Here is a 17946-nt window from a genome sequence, read left to right as displayed (position 1 = left end):
GTAGAACAAAGTAAAGTAGTTTGAACTATGTATGCTCAAAATACTTCGTAAGGTTTGCACACTTTTTGTGCACATGAACTTTTCCTAAAAATTTTCGTACGAAAAACTGCACAAATTCCCTGTTTTTGTGCAAAATTTCGTACAACATTTGTACAAATCATTTAGCGTGTAAAGCGTGTGCGCGGTAGTTGAAGACCCCTCGTCCAGGTGGGACCGCTTGCTGTGGCTCAGCCTGGCCTTCGGGGCCGTGAGCGTCAACACCGTGCGCCGCTCCGTGTACGCCACCAACGCCATGCGGCCGCGGTTCGTGCACGTGACCTCGGTGGACCAGCTCGTCGCCGACGGCGTCCCCGTCGGCGCCCACGACGAGACCATCTACAACGTCTTCACGGAGGAGCAGGAAAGCGGGTAAGCCACACGCGCACAGTGGGCCAGAAGACCGGAGGAGGCGGCAAAACTCCGGACGCGTTTTGAGCTCCAGAGTCGCTAAAAAGGGCTCGAACCGAGCGTGTGACCCCACCAATGGATTCCTCGTTCGGAGAGCAATCCATTGGTGGGGTCACACGTTCGGTTCAAGCCCTTTTTAGCGACTCTGGAGCTCAAAACGCGTTTAGAGGTTTGGCCGCCTCCACCACACAGTGGGCCAGAAGACCGGTGGAGGCGGCCAAAACACTAGACGCGTTTTGAGCTCCAGAGTCGCTAAAAAGGGCTCGAACCGAACGTGTGACCCCACCAATGGATTCCTCGTTCTGAGAGCAATCCATTGGTGGGGTCACACGTCTGGTTCGAGTCCTGTTCAGCGACACTGGTAAAACAAAGGTATAAAAATTACGCCATTTACGCCCTGCAAGGGCCAGAACGTATGCCTGGAGAGGCGTAAATGGTATAGGATTTCAAGCCCAATTTAATGCCCTCCGAAGGCATAACGATTTGACCCCCCTAAGGGTCTAAATCGTTTACGCTTAGAGAATAATTTTATCCTTGGTTCACCGTTGGACTCTGGAGCTCAAAACGCGTCTGGAGTTTTGGCCGCCTCCACCGGTCTTCTGGCCCACTGTGCGTGAACTCATCCTGTAAAACATTGTCCCTCCTCGCCCGGGCAGCCTGGAGCGCCTGCCCGCCATCGTGGACTGCTTCACGGACCCGGCGCGGTGCCTGGGGGACCTGGTGCGCAGCGAGGGCCGCTTCGCGCTGCTCCTCAACGCCGCCACCTTCTACGTCAACCTGACGGCCGGGCAGCGCAGCCGGCTGCGGATGCTCAGCCCGCCCTTCTACCTGTTCCCCGTCACCACGTACTTCAGCAAGGACCACCCGCTGGTGGAGGCCTTCTCCACGCGGGTCTTGCGCCTGCAGAACGCCGGCATCATCCGCTACAAGTTCGGCCGCTTCCTCGCGTCCGCCGCGCCGCGCGCCTCCGCCAACATCGCCGCCGCCCCCAAGAGGCTCAAGCTGCGCGACATCGCGCCGTGCTTCAACGTCCTCATGATTGGCTTGCCCGTCGCGCTCGCGTGCTTCCTCGTCGAGCTGGTGGTCATTTTCTGGCGGTCCAAACTTGTTTCGCTGAAGATTTTTTTCTCAAGGCGCACGCTAGTCACTACGTAGGTTTTGCGGTCAAGGGGAAATCACTGTGAATTTCAGTGTACAAATCCAATGAATTTCAGCTGAATTTTGATGAATTTCAGGCAAAAACTTACTGAATTTTGAGAAGAATAATGAAATTTCATAAATTTTGATGAGTTTTACTTGTTTGCTGAATTGTGGTGTACAAATTTGACTGGAGTTATTTCCCCTTGGTTTTGGTGCAAAAGCTATGCACGAAACTGTGAATGCGTTTCAAAATGTACGAATTTCATGCGCTACGTACGTACGTTGCGCTCAATTGTGTGCAGTTTTGAACTGCGTGCGCCGCGCATGATTCTAAACAGGTCTGTCTAACGTCTGGCAAAAACTTAAGCTCAAATTTGCAAAAATGCGTTTTTACGCACAATTTTATGTGAATTGCACGTGTGCAAGTCACTCGTGCAAAATTCTAGACACTGCAAATCCAAAGGTGATACTTCAGTATCTGGCGTCAGGCCATGCCTACTTACTTACATGAGGATGTGACGCAATTTGCCTACCTTCCAGGCGGCTGTTTAGTGAGCCGAAAAAGGGGGTAGTGCGCTTACTCCGCCCCCTGTTCCTCTTGCGCACGCTACTGTAGACGATGCGAAAATATTCGTAGGTACAATCTGTTTCAGGACTCGCTTCTCCAAGAAAGTGGACGGTTGTGATAATAAAATATATTACGATTACGCCACGGCCTGGTTTGTCTGCGAATTAAGTTCATCCATGTGTAAAAGAACCATGCCACTTACGGGGCAAGCGGAGAGAGAGAGAGAGAAGGAGAAGAGAGTGGTGAGGAAAGGAAGAAATTAGAGGAGAAATTGAAATTGAAGTGTGTTTCGGGATATTTATTGTGCAAATCAATTCTACGGGAGATTATTGAATTGAAGCATCCTGCGTACTACGAAAATTGTGGATTCCTGCAACAAAAACAAAACTAATATCAAAAGTGAATTTTGTTGTAATTTACTTAGTTGGGAGGGGCTGTGCCGCCACTCTGTCTGTCTGTCGTCTGTCTGTCTGTCTGTCTGTCTGTCGTCTGTCTGCTCTCTCTCTCTCTCTCTCTCTCTCTCTCTCTCTCTCTCTCTCTCTCTGTCTGTCTCTCTCGGACCGTTTCGCAGAAGCGCTGCAATCGGTTCAGGGCCGTGCCAGCCACCTGATTCCGACGGATAGTTTCGTCGCTCTGTCCCTCTCGCACCCTGACGAGACGCTCCATGAGTGCGAGAGAGACAGAGCGAGGAAACGAACCTTCGGAATCAGCCTGCAGGTAGACCGAGCCTCCGACGGGAGAAGAGCCAGCAAGGGCGTTGCGCTTCTAGGAACGACCACAGGCAGTAGACCGATTCCGAGAGTCGTTCTCGTCGCTCTGTCTCTCTCGCACCTACTCGGGACGCCCCACGAGTGCGAGAGAGACAGCGCGACGAGAGGTACGAGAGGTGACTCTCGGAATCAGGCTGCAGGCCCGAGTTGGCCGAACAGGAGGGGCGGGACGGAGGAGGGGAGGGGCTCCCTGGGCCAGCTGGGGATTTTGGCAGCGGAGCGCGCAGAGCAGTGCAGTGCGTCGCCTTTCACGGTCCGGTCCAGTCCTCGCGTCGGTCGCTCTCGCCTGCTCCGCGACGGTCGTCCTGCCTTCTGCACGTCAAGGAGCGTCTTCGCGGCCTGGCGCTTGTCCTGCCAGCGTTATGAGTTAGTCGAGTGGTAAACCACATTCGTGGATCGGAGTGAATTCGGCTTGTGGCGACGCCAGACGAACCGCCTTCATTCTATGCTGCTGTGAACACAGGTACAGTGCAGTGATGTAAGGGCTGGTTTTGTTTTATTTTCGGCGCGTGTTCGAAGGGTTGACCCACTGGGTGCCGTTGCAGTTACAATTTTGTGATGCTTCACTGGTAGCCAACGAATGTGACGTCACGTTCGTTTTCACGTGAAAACGGCGATGTTGGATTGAGCGTGACAAACGGTGAAAAGTTATAGTCAAACGAATGTGACACACCGCACTGCTTTGTCACATTACTTCGGGTGTGACACGCAATCAGAGGGCGAACTGTCACATTAAAACGAATGTGACACCCATGTACTGTCACGTTCGTTTGAATGTGACATGTCACATTGAAACGAGCGTGACACCCCAATCTGACAATCATGGCATGTCACATTCAAACGAACGTGACAAGTCGGGCACGTCACATTGAAACGAACGTGACAGTACATGTGTGTCACATTCGTTTGGATACGACATGTCGGTGCGTACCAGGTGTCACATTCGTTTTAATGTGACAATTCACCTTCTGATTGCGTGTCACACCCGAAGTAATGTGACAATAAGCGAAGCGGAGCGACGTGTCACATTCGTCATTGCCTGTGAATTTTAGCCGCTTGTCACGCTCTAGCTACATCGCCGTTTTCACATGAAAACGAACGTGACGTCACATTCGTTGGCTACCTGTGTTGTCATGCGCGAGATCTCTGGCGTAATTTCCACACATGATGACTATCTACACTGTAAAAAATTTGTTGCCATTTTCTGACAAAATCGTGGATGAAATGTTCATTACTTTAAATGATTACAATGTCACCACAACTTGGTGATATTTTCAAGGGAACATGGAACATGGGAATCTTAGTCTTACGAACGGTGATTTGACTTGAACAGGAAAACGGTTCATCACGTCCGGTGGACTATATCGTGACACGTCACTCTGAAGGAAACCCAGCGCACAACACCGGAAGAGTGACCAGGATGGACTTCATGAATGTAGCGAAATTACCCAAAAAGCGCAAGTACGATCCGGCAGAAGTAGAAGAACCGGGTTTTGAATCTAAGCCTTTCATTCAGGTAATATCTCATTCGGGTACCGGCATAACACGCGTCTTGAGCATCGGAATAGCTGAACAGGACTTGATCCACCAATAGATTCCCCGTACGGAGAGCAATCCATACGCGTTAGGCTCGAGTCCTGTTTAGTAATTCTGGAGCTCAAATTTTGACAGCCTCCACTGGTCACCTGGCCCACTGTGTACGGGGTTTTAGAATCTTGTCAACTCTATGTTTTACATTTCTTTTTTTGTTTTTGCCTGCAGTGTCTGCCCTTTTCTATGGCGTCCTCTGTGTTCCCATTGGTTACGCCCCCTGCACCGCTTCCGAGTGAAATGTCGTCTCAACCGCCCCAGAGTGTGTTTGCCTCACCACTTTCCAAGGCTGTGGACTTCTCGGGATTTGCTGGCAGTGCCCAAGTCAAGACTTTCGGCATAGCCCATCGTCCCCTCATTGTGTCTCCAACGAAACTGTTACCAGTAATACGGCTGCAGAAAAGAAACTTCGCTGAGAAGAGCCGCGGTAAGTAATTGATATTTTACTGAGTTATTTTTGTGTTCAGATGCGAAGGCGTATGGCTTTTGAATATCACGACCCATGATGTAACTCCTCACAACTGGCCCTTTTTTTCTCTACAGTTACCACTCAAAGAACCCACCTTAACTTTTGTTTGTTTCTTAATTAATTTTCACTGTTGGGCGGGCGGACTTGTTCCTTCGCGTTTGCAGGTTTCAGCTTAGATGACCCACCAGCCCCCCTCTATGCGTGGGACACCTTGCTGCCCTTTATCCCACGAGCAACTTTTCGGGACAGTATTCCTTCAGTTGCCGGAGCGTATCAAATCAAGCCATATCTGCCACACTCAGCATCGGTAAGTGCAGCACTGTTATTCAACAATGTGACGTCATATTCTTTTAGAATGTTAATTTAGACACATTCATTTGAATATGGTCGCTTACAGCACGTTACTGACTTTTTTCACAGTAAGTACGTATTCGTTCAAGCAAGAATAATACTTAGTTTTCAAAGTATGTATTGCTAATCCTTTGTAAAACTATTGACGAAAATCAATTAGCAGTATACTATTTTACAATTCTTAAGTACTTCTTAGACAAACGAAATGTACGTATTATGTTTGCACAAATTACTTGCACAAGTACTGACAGTTGAGTAACAAGTTAGTAAACGTGCTGCGAGCGATGTCATTCGGTTGAATTGATCCACGTTCAATCACACCCTTATCAAATAGGCGTCCGTCTCATGTTCAAACGAGTGCTACATCGTATTCAATCAAACGTGACAAGATTCTCATTTCATCGAATATGACACCATGTTCGCTGAATAACAGTGAAGTTTTGTTTAAAGTGCACTCTCAGCCTTGACAATTCGTGTCAATTTATTGACAATGATGATTAATTTGTTTGCAATTTACAGGACGAAGGTGAATATACGGAAGGCAGTGTTGACACTGAAGAGGACGATGGCCCGTTCGAAGCAGAACCTTCCACTCGCACCCCTGATTGTGATAGAACTACGGGCCCTACCGCAGGGAAAAGACGGACCCAATCTCTCAGTGCACTGCAAAGTGACAAGGAGCTTGAAAATCCCTCGGAGGTTTGTCTTGTGATTTGGACTTCTTCACACTTGAAAGCTTGCAAAGAAAAGAACTTCGCAATACGTCTCTGGCAATGTATTACGAACACTCTTGCAAACGTTTTTCTTCGCATTGCATAGAAATTGTAGTAAATAAGATGCGATGACTCGGTAAATAACGTTGCAAAGAATTTCTTTGGCAGCTGCTAAGTGATAGATCGCAAAGCAAACAAAATAGTTTGGAAGAGAGTTTGTAATGCAAAGCACAGTGGGCCAGAGGACCGGTGGAGGCGGTCAAAATGCCGCACGCGTTTTGAGCTCAAGAGTCGCTCCATGGGACTCGAATGGAACATGTGACCCCAACAATGGATTGATCTTCGAACGAGGAATCCATTGGTGGGCTCACACTTTCGGTTCGAGCCCTGTTAAGTGATTAGCGCGTCTAGAGTTTCGTCCGCTGGCGCCGGTCTTCTGGCCCACTGTGCATTGCCGGAGAATTTCTCGCAAGCATTTTTTCGTGTACACCGAAGCTTTGAGGCCTATTCTTTTATTATATTGATTTATTTCTCACTTCAGTTGGCCAAGGACAAAATCCGTCGTCCAATGAACGCATTTATGATATTCAGCAAGCGACACAGAGCTATGGTTCATGAGAGACACCCCAATCAAGATAATCGAACTGTATCGAAAATCCTAGGTGAATGGTGGTACGCTCTTGGAAGTGACGGAAAGAAAAAGTACCATGAGTTGGCTTCTGAGGTACGTTCACATTCTTTTTTTGTCTCTGCATCCATAAGTCTTAAAAATTGGCTTCTTCACAATTGTTTCAATTTTCCAGGTGAAAGAAGCTCATTTCAAGGCGCATCCAGAATGGAAGTGGTGTAGCAAGGAAAAGAAGAAAACGTCCTCAAGTTCGCAAAAAGACGAGACCTGCCACAAAGAAGTGGCGTCTGAAGGAAGCAGTGAGGAAGCCGCACATTCCCCATCTGCCACAAGTGATGTCCCTACTGTCGTTGCAACTCCTCGGGAGGATGAGATGGTTGAGGTTTGTGACTCCTGTTTTTAATTAACATCCTAATCAAGAAATCTTCTCACATATTGATCCATGAAGCGGAAGAAGGGAATAATTTGACTTATCTCCAAATTGAGCTTTTATCTCATTGTTGTGCCTCAGGATGGTTTGCATTTGAATACCAAATTATTTGACTCAATTTTTAGCAGTTTAGATTCAACTCCACACGGTAAATGGATATAACTCAACATGACCCCTTTTACGGTCTAAATTTCATTGAAAAATGGAAGTGACTCAATCGAAGTCCACAGGACTCCCTTGCACAAAATGGCAAAAGATAACTTATCTCTTTATGAATCTGATGTGAAGAGTCAACTTAACTCTCCCTTTACTTTAGAAAATTAGTTGGAAAAAAGAGGTAAATCAAAAAATGTACCACAGCAATATAGACTCTACGCAGTCCTCAGCTCCTCTTGAATTGTTTCCAAATTCCAGGTCGTTTCGGAGAACTAAGTAAACGTGGTTTCTTAGTCCATTCCAACGTAAAGATTTTAATCACAGAAACCATGTAAAGAGTGATGTTACACTTTTGAAAATTTTCACAGTTATTACTTATGCTTTTTTTGATAAAAAATCGATTGCATTACTTATCTCATTGGATTAAGTTTTCCCTGCAAACAGTTTTCTGTTTCAGCTGACAAATGATGAAAATTGAGTTATCCCCTTCTTCTGCTTCATGGATCAATATTGTCGTCTATTATTGTTCTCATTATATCTTTGTTTTTCTCTAGGGGACCGCTTTAGATCCTCCGCCTGCTGAAGTAAAGATTGAGGAAGACAAAGAAGATTTCTCAGACGGTCCATTGGTATGCGAAGTTCCTTTTAATTTTATTTTTTTTGGGGTCTGTGGAATGTAGCGTGGAGACTGAGAACTCCGCTAATGTCAATTTAAAAAGACTAAAATCAACTTTTTAACATACTTTTTACCCCTATTGCTTGATAGTGAGCTCCAAGTTCATACTGTGTGTGCTTACGGATTAGAATACAGAATTCTAAGCCGAAAATATCGTCAACCGCATGTCAGACATCGTGAGGAGATTAGAGCCGATTCTTCTTTATGCAGTTAAAATTCGACCTTCATACTATACATGCGGAGTTCTCCAAATTTGGTTTTGCCGTGATGTTACTTTTTCACCAAGTCAATAATGTCACTTTTCATACCTGCAGGTAATATGTGAAGAAACCACCGAGGAACCAAACCCCAAGTGTCCTGAGAAGGGGACTGATTCAGAGTCTGAGTCACGTTGTGACGCCGAACCTGTTCTCGAAAATGATGCGTCTACACAAGAGCGTGTCAGTCCAGTTTCTGTTGTGGACACAAGTACACCATCAATCACCACCAGGTCAGTTTATTCTGAAAGTGAAGAAAAAGAAAAGAAAAACGCTCACTCCACAAGCTGACCAGTCTACTTATTACACACTTACAAATGCATGATTGACGATTATACACTTTTAAATGCCATGGAGTTTAACAGCTCCAAGAATGCAGTTGTAAGTTTGTACTTGCCAAGTGTGCATTTGTAAGTGTGTGTACGTGGCCGAATATGCGTCTAGACGTGTATGTATGTAAGCATGCATTTGAAAGTGTGCACTTCTAAGTAGAGACGTTTGTTGTGTACTCGTCATTTAGGGGGTTTAGTTTTTATTCTTTTTGTCTTCGCAGTACAACAGAAGCTGGCTTGGATGTTGCTGTTAAGATTGAGTGCTCCATTGACGACAAAGCGGTCACGACAGAGGACGTCGCTCAGCCGCAACGCTCTCCGGTAAGCCCAACTGGCATCTCGAGTTTCCAGCCAACTGGTGGCGCATTTAAACCTATATCACCAAAAGTAAGTCACCTTGTTCCTATGGCATTCGGAGGTTGGGTAATGCGTTTTTTTTTTCAAAAGTTCTGATCTTTTGTTTTGTTTGCGCGTTTTCTTTAGGTTGTCAAGCCAACTGATCAGGACAGCTGTTTCAAAGTTTCTATTAACAGTTCACCTAGTCAAAGCCAAATCCGAAGCCAGCAGTCGGTGACCTTCGCGTGGAGTGGGTCGATTGTCACTACATCGGATTGCACTTCTTTCTCCGGCTCCTCTGCCCTCATCAGTCAGACACAGGTAGGTTCCTGAGCTCAAAAGGATACTTCGCGAGGGGAAGAGCTGCGACGCACTGAGAATCGAAACGCTATGACTATAGCGTCAGTTAGTGCGCAATGCGTTTGAAGACATTTTCATTTCACCAAATCGGTGCACGCTAAATGTTATGTACAATTTTGTACGAGACATCTCAGTTTTTTGTGCACACGAAATTTTCATACAATTTTCGTACGAAAAACTGCACATTTTTCACAATTATTGGACAAAATTGCACAAAATTTTGCCCAAATTTGTACGAAAAGTTCGTGTGCACAAAAAACTGTGATGTCTCGTACAAAATTTGTACAAAAACATTTAGTGTGTGCACACTGTAAAAAAAATTCCGTACTTTTGTACGGAAAATGTGGGCATTTTCGGGACGCATTGCACGTGTGTTTTAATGCACTGCACCACACAAACTACAGTATGCTCATAGCGTAGCTGAAAAGAAATAGAGAGGAACAAAAGCCGTTCCTACTTTTTAGGTTTGTCTGCACGGTAAAAACGGTTCCTGGTTTTTTTTTTTTTCAGGAAGCCTATGGCAGGACATAGGCGATTTCCAGGGAGTTCCTGGGAAAACCAGGAACCGTTTTTACCGTGTGCTCATACGTAAACTAATTGAATTATTTCTTGTGTCTCTGTAGGAGCTTCCAGGGAGTCTTCCGAAGTTGGCCACTGATCTTCCCTCCCCGTCCTCCTCCGAGGCTGGACCCCAGGACACCAATACTTTCGTGCTTGCACCGACTCCTGCACAGCTAGGCATTGCTCCTCTGCAAAGACGACAATTATTAGGTATGCTTCGTCAAAAGCGTCCCACTGTAAAAAAATCCGTATTTTTGTACGGAAATGGTACAGAAAAATATAGTGCGGAGGTACGGAGGAAAGTACGGAACGTTCCGTACTTGCTCCATATGAACCCATGTAAATGGGTACGGAAAAAAAGTACGGAACGTTCCGTAGTTGGCAAGTACGGACGTTCCAGGCAAATTATTGACCAGTTATGTTCCGTACTTTTTTCTCACAGTGCACTTTCCTTACTCCCGTAAGGTACAAGCACTGCGCTCACTCATTCATTCTCTCGTTTTCAGATGCGCCTACTGCCAGTTCTAGTTGTTTTGCAAATGAAGAAGATAAGCGGGACAATCAGATTATATCTGTGCCGGAAGTACTGAAGAATCCCTCTGAACCTACCATTATTGGAAACACGCCGTCATCCGAAGTGGCATCCCCTTCGGCAGCATCCAAGAAGCACTTTTTCCGAAAGGTTATCGACGATGGCATGGAGGAAGTGCTAGAACAAGTTAATTTCGCTGTCAAGTTTTCATCACTACCCCAATTTAAACCTGACGAATGTTTGTCGCCTAGTGCTATATGTGCAACACCTAACGCAATGCATCAGAATGTGCAAAACAATGAAAGACCGAGTCCAATGGACAAAACAGTGGCGTCAGATGGATCTGTTCCTCCGACTCCAAAGTCGGGCAAGCTTGTTGGCAACACATTCTTCGGCCCCAACTTCAATCCTGAAGTATTTAGTCGAGGTATGTGTTCGTGTGGATAAGCTGGAAAGGATAAGTGAGCACGAGTTATTTTTCCATCTAATCCAATCACTCATCTCTTTGTTTATTGAACAAAGAGATAAGTGATTGGATCAGTGGGATATTTGCAATTGCACGTGCTGAAGGCAGAGTACTTAGTTTTAGACTTTTTGAAAAATTTTACTCCAAGTTTAGAATATTTGTTCATGGGATAACTTATCAGTTCTGAAGAGCCCCTTATAACAAATTTTTGACTTTCAATCATTAATATTTGTTGTTGCTTTTATTATCAGGAGCCGAGCACAGAGAAAATATTGAGGGTAGCACTCCGAGAACTCCTAAAACACCAGGAACTGGTAAAGAGGCTGAGAAAGGACACCGTAAGCTCCTTGAGCAGAGACGCAAGCTCGTCGTGCAATTTTTTAATGAACATGGACTTTTCCCTACAACAGCTGCTACAAGTTCATTTCAGGTCAGTACCTACCATCCATGCATTGTCATCTCTGTACCATGAATTTGAATGTAAGCTCCCTCAAAACAAAATGTTCCTACCATTTATTGACAAGCTTTTGTCCTTTTTTTAGAGCGAGCACAGTGATATCTTCCCAAATAAAAGCTGTCTGCAGTTAAAAATAAGGGAAGTCCGCCAGAAATTGATGGCTTGCAATAATTCACCAGGAGGCCAGTTAAACAGTCCATTGCGCTCTGGATCCGAATCAGCCTGCACCACTCCAGGTAGGTCTCAATGGACACTCAAGTACAATGTCAATGTCCAAAATACTGTTTGTGGCAGGGGGTTGGTTCACATTAGACATGTTGTATCTGCTTATCTTGAGAAATTTGAGATTTAAAGCAGATGTAGCTTGATTAATATTTGGAGAGGGAACAGTAAGAACGAACACGATAAGATCTAGAACGGAAGTAGGAGTATATTTATTTTTCTTCAGTAAGGAGGCAGGGTACAGAGAGCATGAGAAACTTAGCAAAAAAAATAGGAAGTTGTAACTAGTCTATGAGAATTTTGTAGAACAAGTCACAGGAGGGAGTTTTGAATCACATCAAATAAAAATTAATATTACAACACACCCCCTTAATTTTTTACTCCCTTACTTTACGCCCAGTCTCTTCACAAGATCTGTAAACGTGGTTGCCACCAATGGCTTTGTAAAAATGTCAGCCAACTGATCTTTAGTATTGACATAAATAGGAACTATCACTCCCTTCTTCACCAAGTCTCTTAAATAATGGTATCTAATATCTAATGCTTGGTCCTTGGTTGGAAACCTCGGCCATCCCCCGGTTGTCACAGGGGGGGCTTTTTTTAGCCCCCCCCGTAACTCCCAAAGCATGTTTCTCAAGTAGGCTGCCTCATCGCAGCCAGACTCATTGTCACATATTCCTCTCAGTGCTCGACTTAGCCACACAGTCTTGTTTCTTGGCTCGCCAAGACACTGGGCCCCCCCCCCATCTGAAATAGATATCCTGAGTATGACTTTCTGTCTACTCTATCATTCCCCCAATCAGCATCACAAAAACCAATTACATCTAGAGAGCCTTTCTTATGGTAATTTATCCCCAAATTTTTTTTGTCCCTTTTAGATAACCAAGGATCCTTCTGGCATTTTCCCAGTGGCCCCAGTCATAGCAGTTATTAAACTGGCTTAGATAATTAACCGCCTGCGTTATGTCAGGCCTGGTCCACAGACTCAAGTACATCAGTGATCCTATGAGACTTTGATAAGGAACATCTGGCTTTACACCTTCATTCCTTGAGAGGTACAAACCATGCAACAATGGAGTTTTGTAAACATAGTCTTTTTCAGCACTAAATCTACTTATGACTTTATCCAAGTACATTTTCCCGAGACAGTTTTATGGATCCACCTTCAGTGTTCCTTTTTACTGAGACTCCTAAAACTTTTAAGTCTCCTAGATCTCTAATAGCAAATCTTCTTGACAACTCTCCTTTCAATCTATTTTCTTCAGCCGAATCATTGCTGAATACAAATATATCATCAACATGAATTGCTACATAGCAGAAACTATTTTCGCTATTGCTGTTAACATACACACATGGATCACATCTAGATCTGTAATAGCCTAGCTCAGCTAAGACTTCATGCAGTTTTGAATTCCAGGCTCTAGATGCCTGTTTGAGGCCGTAAATGGCCTTTTGTAGCAACCAAACATGACCTGGAGAGTTCTTATCAACAAACCCTTCGGGCTGTTCCATGTAGACTGTCTCCTCCAGATCACCGTTGAGGAAAGCTGTGCAAACATCTAGATGTATCATATTATAGCCTAACTCATTTGCCATGGCAATCAGTAGACGAACACTTTCTGACCTCACAACTGGGGCAAAAGTCTCATAGTAGTCTTGACCAAACTTTTGTGAGAACCCCTTAGCTACAAGCCTTGCCTTCTCTCTCTCTACTGAGCCATTAGCACCTATTTTTGCTTTAAATACCCATCTACACTTAATTACATTTCTTCCTTTTGGTTTGGGTACTAATTTATACACATTGTTTTTCTCAAAACTTTCTAACTCACTATTCATTCAGATTTTAGAAAAGCATCAAAGATTGCTGAGCAATATTCACCTCCATTATCAGATCTTAGGATTTTAATCTTACATCCAGTTTGTTTTTCTACCAGAATTTTGTATTCTTTGAACGCTTCGAGCAGTTCACTAGACGTTCTGGACTTAAGTAATGCCACATAGGTGTATCTTGTTGCATCGTCGATGAAGGTTGCAAAGTAGAAATTTCCCCCTAGACTAGCACACCCCATACTGCATACATCTGAATGGATCAATTCTAAAATCTGTGCAGATCTTTCACCCTTAATGGAAGGAAAACTAGCCCTAGTCATTTTTGACTTGACACATACCTCACAGTTTTCTTCAGCAGGGCTCACACCCTCCATTCCTACCACTAAATTTTTCTGCATTAGGTTTAAATTGGTATCACCAAGATGGCCCAATCTCTTGTGCCATATGCGGCTATTATCACTGACTTTTAGAGCCTTAGACTTGTCTACACTGAATTTAACCTTGTATGTGCCATTTCGCTCTTCTGCATGCAGGAGCGGTGACCCACTAACTACAATATTTTCTCTCATGTAGACCCCGCAACCTTCTTCATTAAACAGCGTTACTAGCCCTGATCCTTTTTTACAAATGCTGCTTACTGACAGTAAGTTGTCACTGAGTTCTGGGACGTAGGCCACACCTTCAATGCAATTCAACCCATTTGGACCATTTACCTTAATACAGCCTTCACCAGCTGTGAACAGTTTCTGGTTACCCGCACAGTCTATGGCCACACTTTCACTTCTTTTTAGATCCTGGAAAATAGTGCTGTCATTACACAGGCTTTTGAAAGCACCAGAGTCAACATACATCTCAACACTTTATTGTCAGAACCTTTTTCACAACACTTTGCACTCATGGCGGCAAACTTGGCAGCACTGCCAATTGACCACCCGGCAGGTCCGCTATGGCTGGGGCCGGGCATGTTGGAGACAGGCCCATCTTCAGTTTTCTCGTAGCGGCATTTTCCCAAGTGAAACTTCTGGCAGGTCTTGCACTGTGTCCTCTGCTTCGGCGGCCATTGTTTCTTGTTTTGGTCACCAGCAGACGACGGCGGTGTTGTCGCTGCAGCAGCCGGTGCACCGCCTTGTGGTTTGGTGTTGGAGCTGTTGTTCTTCTTCTTGCCTTGCCAGTGGGACGATCCGGCAACGTTGGACAGAGCAGCTTTACTTTTCCCGCCCTTTCCTTCAGCCAGCTCCCGCTGTGCTTCTTTTTGAAGTTCGGTGGCGACGTCTTCGAATTTGAAGGTTGTCTGACCGTCGGGCAGCTTGATGCACACTGGCGACTGGTTAGCGCTCTGATGGTGGAATACTCCTCACGTAGATTCTTCAGCATCCACCAGGCGGCCATCTCGTCGTCCATCACTTTGCCGGTTGACGCCACTTGTTCCATGATGTGCCGGCACTCCATAACGTAGTCGCCTAGAGTAGAGAAGTTCTTGTGGTGGCAGTTTGAAAACTTCTCGTACAGAGCACAACGTTGGTGAACTCCCTTGTCCTCGTAGGTGTTACACAACGCCGCCCAGGCATCAAACGCAGTTTTGTGGGTCCGCACATGGCGAATCAGCTCCTCGCTGAGGGACTCCACGATTACGAGGCGAGCTTGGAAATCCTGCTCGTACTCCGCAGACTCGGTATCGGCGAGATGAGCTTCACTTATTCTTGTCTTGATGCAACCCTGTAGTTTGCGGGCTTGCAACCGCATTTCTGTGACATACTTCCAGTCGCACCAGTTCGAAGCACCCTTTAGTTTGAGAGAGTGCTGGGAAGACTGGACGACTACGGTTGTCCCGCCTCCGCTGGTTTGAGTCGCAGACGAATCTTGGCGTGTGAGCACCATTTTTTTCGTCTTCCTCTTCTTTGGCTTTGGCGTGGTGGCGTGGTGGTTGACCTAACCTCTTCACCGCCTCTTCACCGCCTATTCCAATTTCTGAAGTTTTTCTTCGGACTACGTTCTTATCTTCATTTCCCTCGATCACGCGCAGTTGGGGCGATGTCCTGGGCCCATAACCTCTTGAGAAATTTGAGATTTAAAGCAGATGTAGCTTGATTAATATTTGGAGAGGGAACAGTAAGAACGAACACGATAAGATCTAGAACGGAAGTAGGAGTATATTTATTTTTCTTCAGTAAGGAGGCAGGGTACAGAGAGCATGAGAAACTTAGCAAACAGGAAATAGGAAGTTGTAACTAGTCTATGAGAATTTTGTAGAACAAGTCACAGGAGGGAGTTTTGAATCACATCAAATAAAAATTAATATTACAACATATTTGTGGTGTCTGATTCACATTTTTCTTTAACTGATTTCAGGTTCTTCTTCTCCAGCTCCCCATCAAAATAGCAACTCAAGCTCTGCAACATCCACGCCAGCATTCTTAGGAATTTGCTCCTGAAAGCGTAGACTGGTTTATATTCCTTGCTCCAAGACCGAGATGCTGCCTTTTTCGTTAACTTGGCCAACCTTGCCTCTTCCTCCCATCAAGACTTTTAGTAGTATATCTGTATTTATTTATTCATTTATTTATTTATCTTTTTATTTATATTACCTGTATGAAGTTTGAATTCATTGTAATTCGCTTGCAATGTTTTGATTGATGTGACAACCCTCCATGGAAGGCAGAAGCACTGAGGGTTTTATGTTTGACTTCTTAATGATTAATTTCAGTCAAAATTGAGTTAAAAGCTAAGTTTTATTGGTTCGTTCCAGACTTTTTATTTCATATGCCTCTTGGTGCAGCTTGACGTCCCACATAGGCAAGCTCACATGTTGACAAGTAACAATCACTGGGGGAAAACGTTGAGACCCTGGAAGCGAAGAAAGGATAACTTTCTTGCGGTCAACTTTACCTATTTATTTCAAAGTTAAGGGGGCTCACACATGTTAAAACACTTTGTAAAAACATTTTTTTGGTGTAGAAAGATCACGATTTTATGATTTTTTATTAAAAACCTATTTGGTTATTGAGTAAGCTTTATTCTGACATAAAGTAAAGTGACCTTGGACACTTTCTGGAAATTTTGTAGAAACGTTTAAAATTTTGGTTCTTGTAAGATTTTGTTTGCATACTTATACTTGCTCAGATCTGAAAGGGGAAAACCAGGGAGACTCATCCCTAGTAGTAGTGTCGTAGAATTGACTAGAATGGGCTTTTAAAATTATGCATCACCTCGTACAAAATTGAACGTAAACATTTAGTGTGTGGCATTTACACCCATCTGGTCTGCGGCGCTGGCCTGCCTTTGCCATACATCAGCACGAAAATGGACGTGATTGCAAGTCGAAACAGAGTCCGGATTCTTCACCTGTACTAAGGGGACCCGCCCGCCCCCCAGACCCCCCTTATAAAGCGGTTCCCCGGTCGAACCGCATGACCCCTGTAGGTTGGCATTCTCTGGATGGTAAGACATGGTATCGAGGGGTCCTATTCATTAGATCGTATCTGAGCGTTTCCTCAAAAAAGTGTTCTGAAACACAAGTGAATTTCGCTTAGTTTGATGGCACGCACACAGGAGAAAGCGGAACATAATTCTACTACATGCACTATTAGCTTCTTTGATCATTCATCTTCAAGTTGAAGTTAAATTAAATTATACATACTGTTCTGAAGCAGTATCAAATGATCAAGCTGAGTGAAATTCCCCTGCGTTTCAGATAAGACTATTTTGAGGGGAACTCTCAGATAAGATCTTTTAAATAGGACACGTCGATATAAACTTCGGGATAAAAATTCTGGTCACATTATGCCTTTTTGAAACTCAAATCTGCGTCGAGGTTCAGAATGGATTACATTTTCGTCGTTCTGTTGTATCGCCGAAAATTGGTGAGATGCCTCACCCTTTGAATGACAGTGTAGCATTCGGCCCTGACCCGATTTCAGGTGTATTGTTTCGCAGTTTTCCTATCTTCCAGGTGGCTCTCAACGTTCTCAGACTCGTATTGACTTTTTTCTCTCTTTTACTGACTTTTTATCCTTTGCTTACGTAACTTCTAAGCAGCAATAATATGAAGTATTTCCTATGTAATCATGTATACAATATTGTTTACTATAAAGACTAAATTGTCAACAATATTTGACTATTTTTTTCAGTCAATTGCGTACTAACTCATCGAAAATAGTAAACTGACTTTAAGTCAATGTAACGATCAAAATGTTAGATAGATATTGAAGAAAGAGTACTTTTTATTGCTGTGTAAAATACTCTTTACCTAAGTTTCAAAAGTCAATAACACTCTGAGAGTGTAGTGCCCCGATTAAAGGGGGGGGGGGGTCGTCGCCCCCTCTGGTATTCCGTGTGTGCCGCAGCCGCAGTTCTGCCCGCCGTTAGGCGCTTTTGGGTTCTTCCGGACTCGGCCGCGGAAAAGTTTTGTGCGAGTGCATTCCATCGACCGCCGAGAAAATGTCCTTCCTGGGACTGGAGTTCCCGGAAAACGGGTCCGCCGCAGTGGAGACCCTCCCGTCGCACAGTGGGCCAGAGGAACGGTGGAGGCGGACAAAACTCTAGACGCGTTTTGAGCTCCAGAGTCGCTAAATGGGACTCGAATCGAACATGTGACCCCACCAATCAATGGATTCCTCGTTCGGAGAGCAAATCCATTGGTGGGGTCACACGCTCGG

At 44.8% G+C, this 17946-nt stretch overlaps 2 protein-coding genes across 3 annotated transcripts; one reads left to right on the top strand and one right to left on the bottom strand.

Annotated features, from left to right (window-relative positions):
- Positions 1-3145: 3145 nt before the first annotated feature.
- On the top strand, positions 3146-16030 carry LOC117648279 (protein capicua homolog). Of its 2 annotated transcripts, none has more exons than XM_034390715.1 (16): positions 3146-3388; positions 4259-4441; positions 4687-4942; positions 5149-5291; positions 5855-6034; positions 6590-6772; positions 6852-7058; positions 7817-7891; positions 8253-8428; positions 8749-8914; positions 9011-9184; positions 9847-9994; positions 10291-10743; positions 11034-11212; positions 11325-11475; positions 15641-16030. In XM_034390715.1, the coding sequence occupies exons 2-16, from the start codon at positions 4346-4348 to the stop codon at positions 15721-15723; spliced, it is 2670 nt and encodes an 889-aa protein (XP_034246606.1). In that variant the 5' UTR covers positions 3146-3388; positions 4259-4345; the 3' UTR covers positions 15724-16030. The 2 variants fall into 2 exon arrangements, with proteins under 2 accessions (XP_034246606.1, XP_034246605.1); XM_034390714.1 differs by lacking the exon at positions 3146-3388 and adding an exon at positions 4056-4107.
- LOC117648280 lies at positions 13976-15195 on the bottom strand. Its single transcript, XM_034390716.1, has 2 exons — positions 14165-15195; positions 13976-14085 (listed from the first exon to the last, which is right to left on the bottom strand). The coding sequence occupies exon 1, from the start codon at positions 15167-15169 to the stop codon at positions 14186-14188; it is 984 nt and encodes a 327-aa protein (XP_034246607.1). The 5' UTR covers positions 15170-15195; the 3' UTR covers positions 13976-14085; positions 14165-14185.
- Positions 16031-17946: the final 1916 nt, after the last annotated feature.

The sequence above is a fragment of the Thrips palmi genome, unplaced genomic scaffold, assembly GCF_012932325.1.
Source record: "Thrips palmi isolate BJ-2018 unplaced genomic scaffold, TpBJ-2018v1 HiC_scaffold_3, whole genome shotgun sequence".
Taxonomy (NCBI): domain Eukaryota; kingdom Metazoa; phylum Arthropoda; class Insecta; order Thysanoptera; family Thripidae; genus Thrips; species Thrips palmi.
Note: the sequence above shows the minus strand (reverse complement) of the source record. Positions and strands in the feature narration are given on the sequence as shown.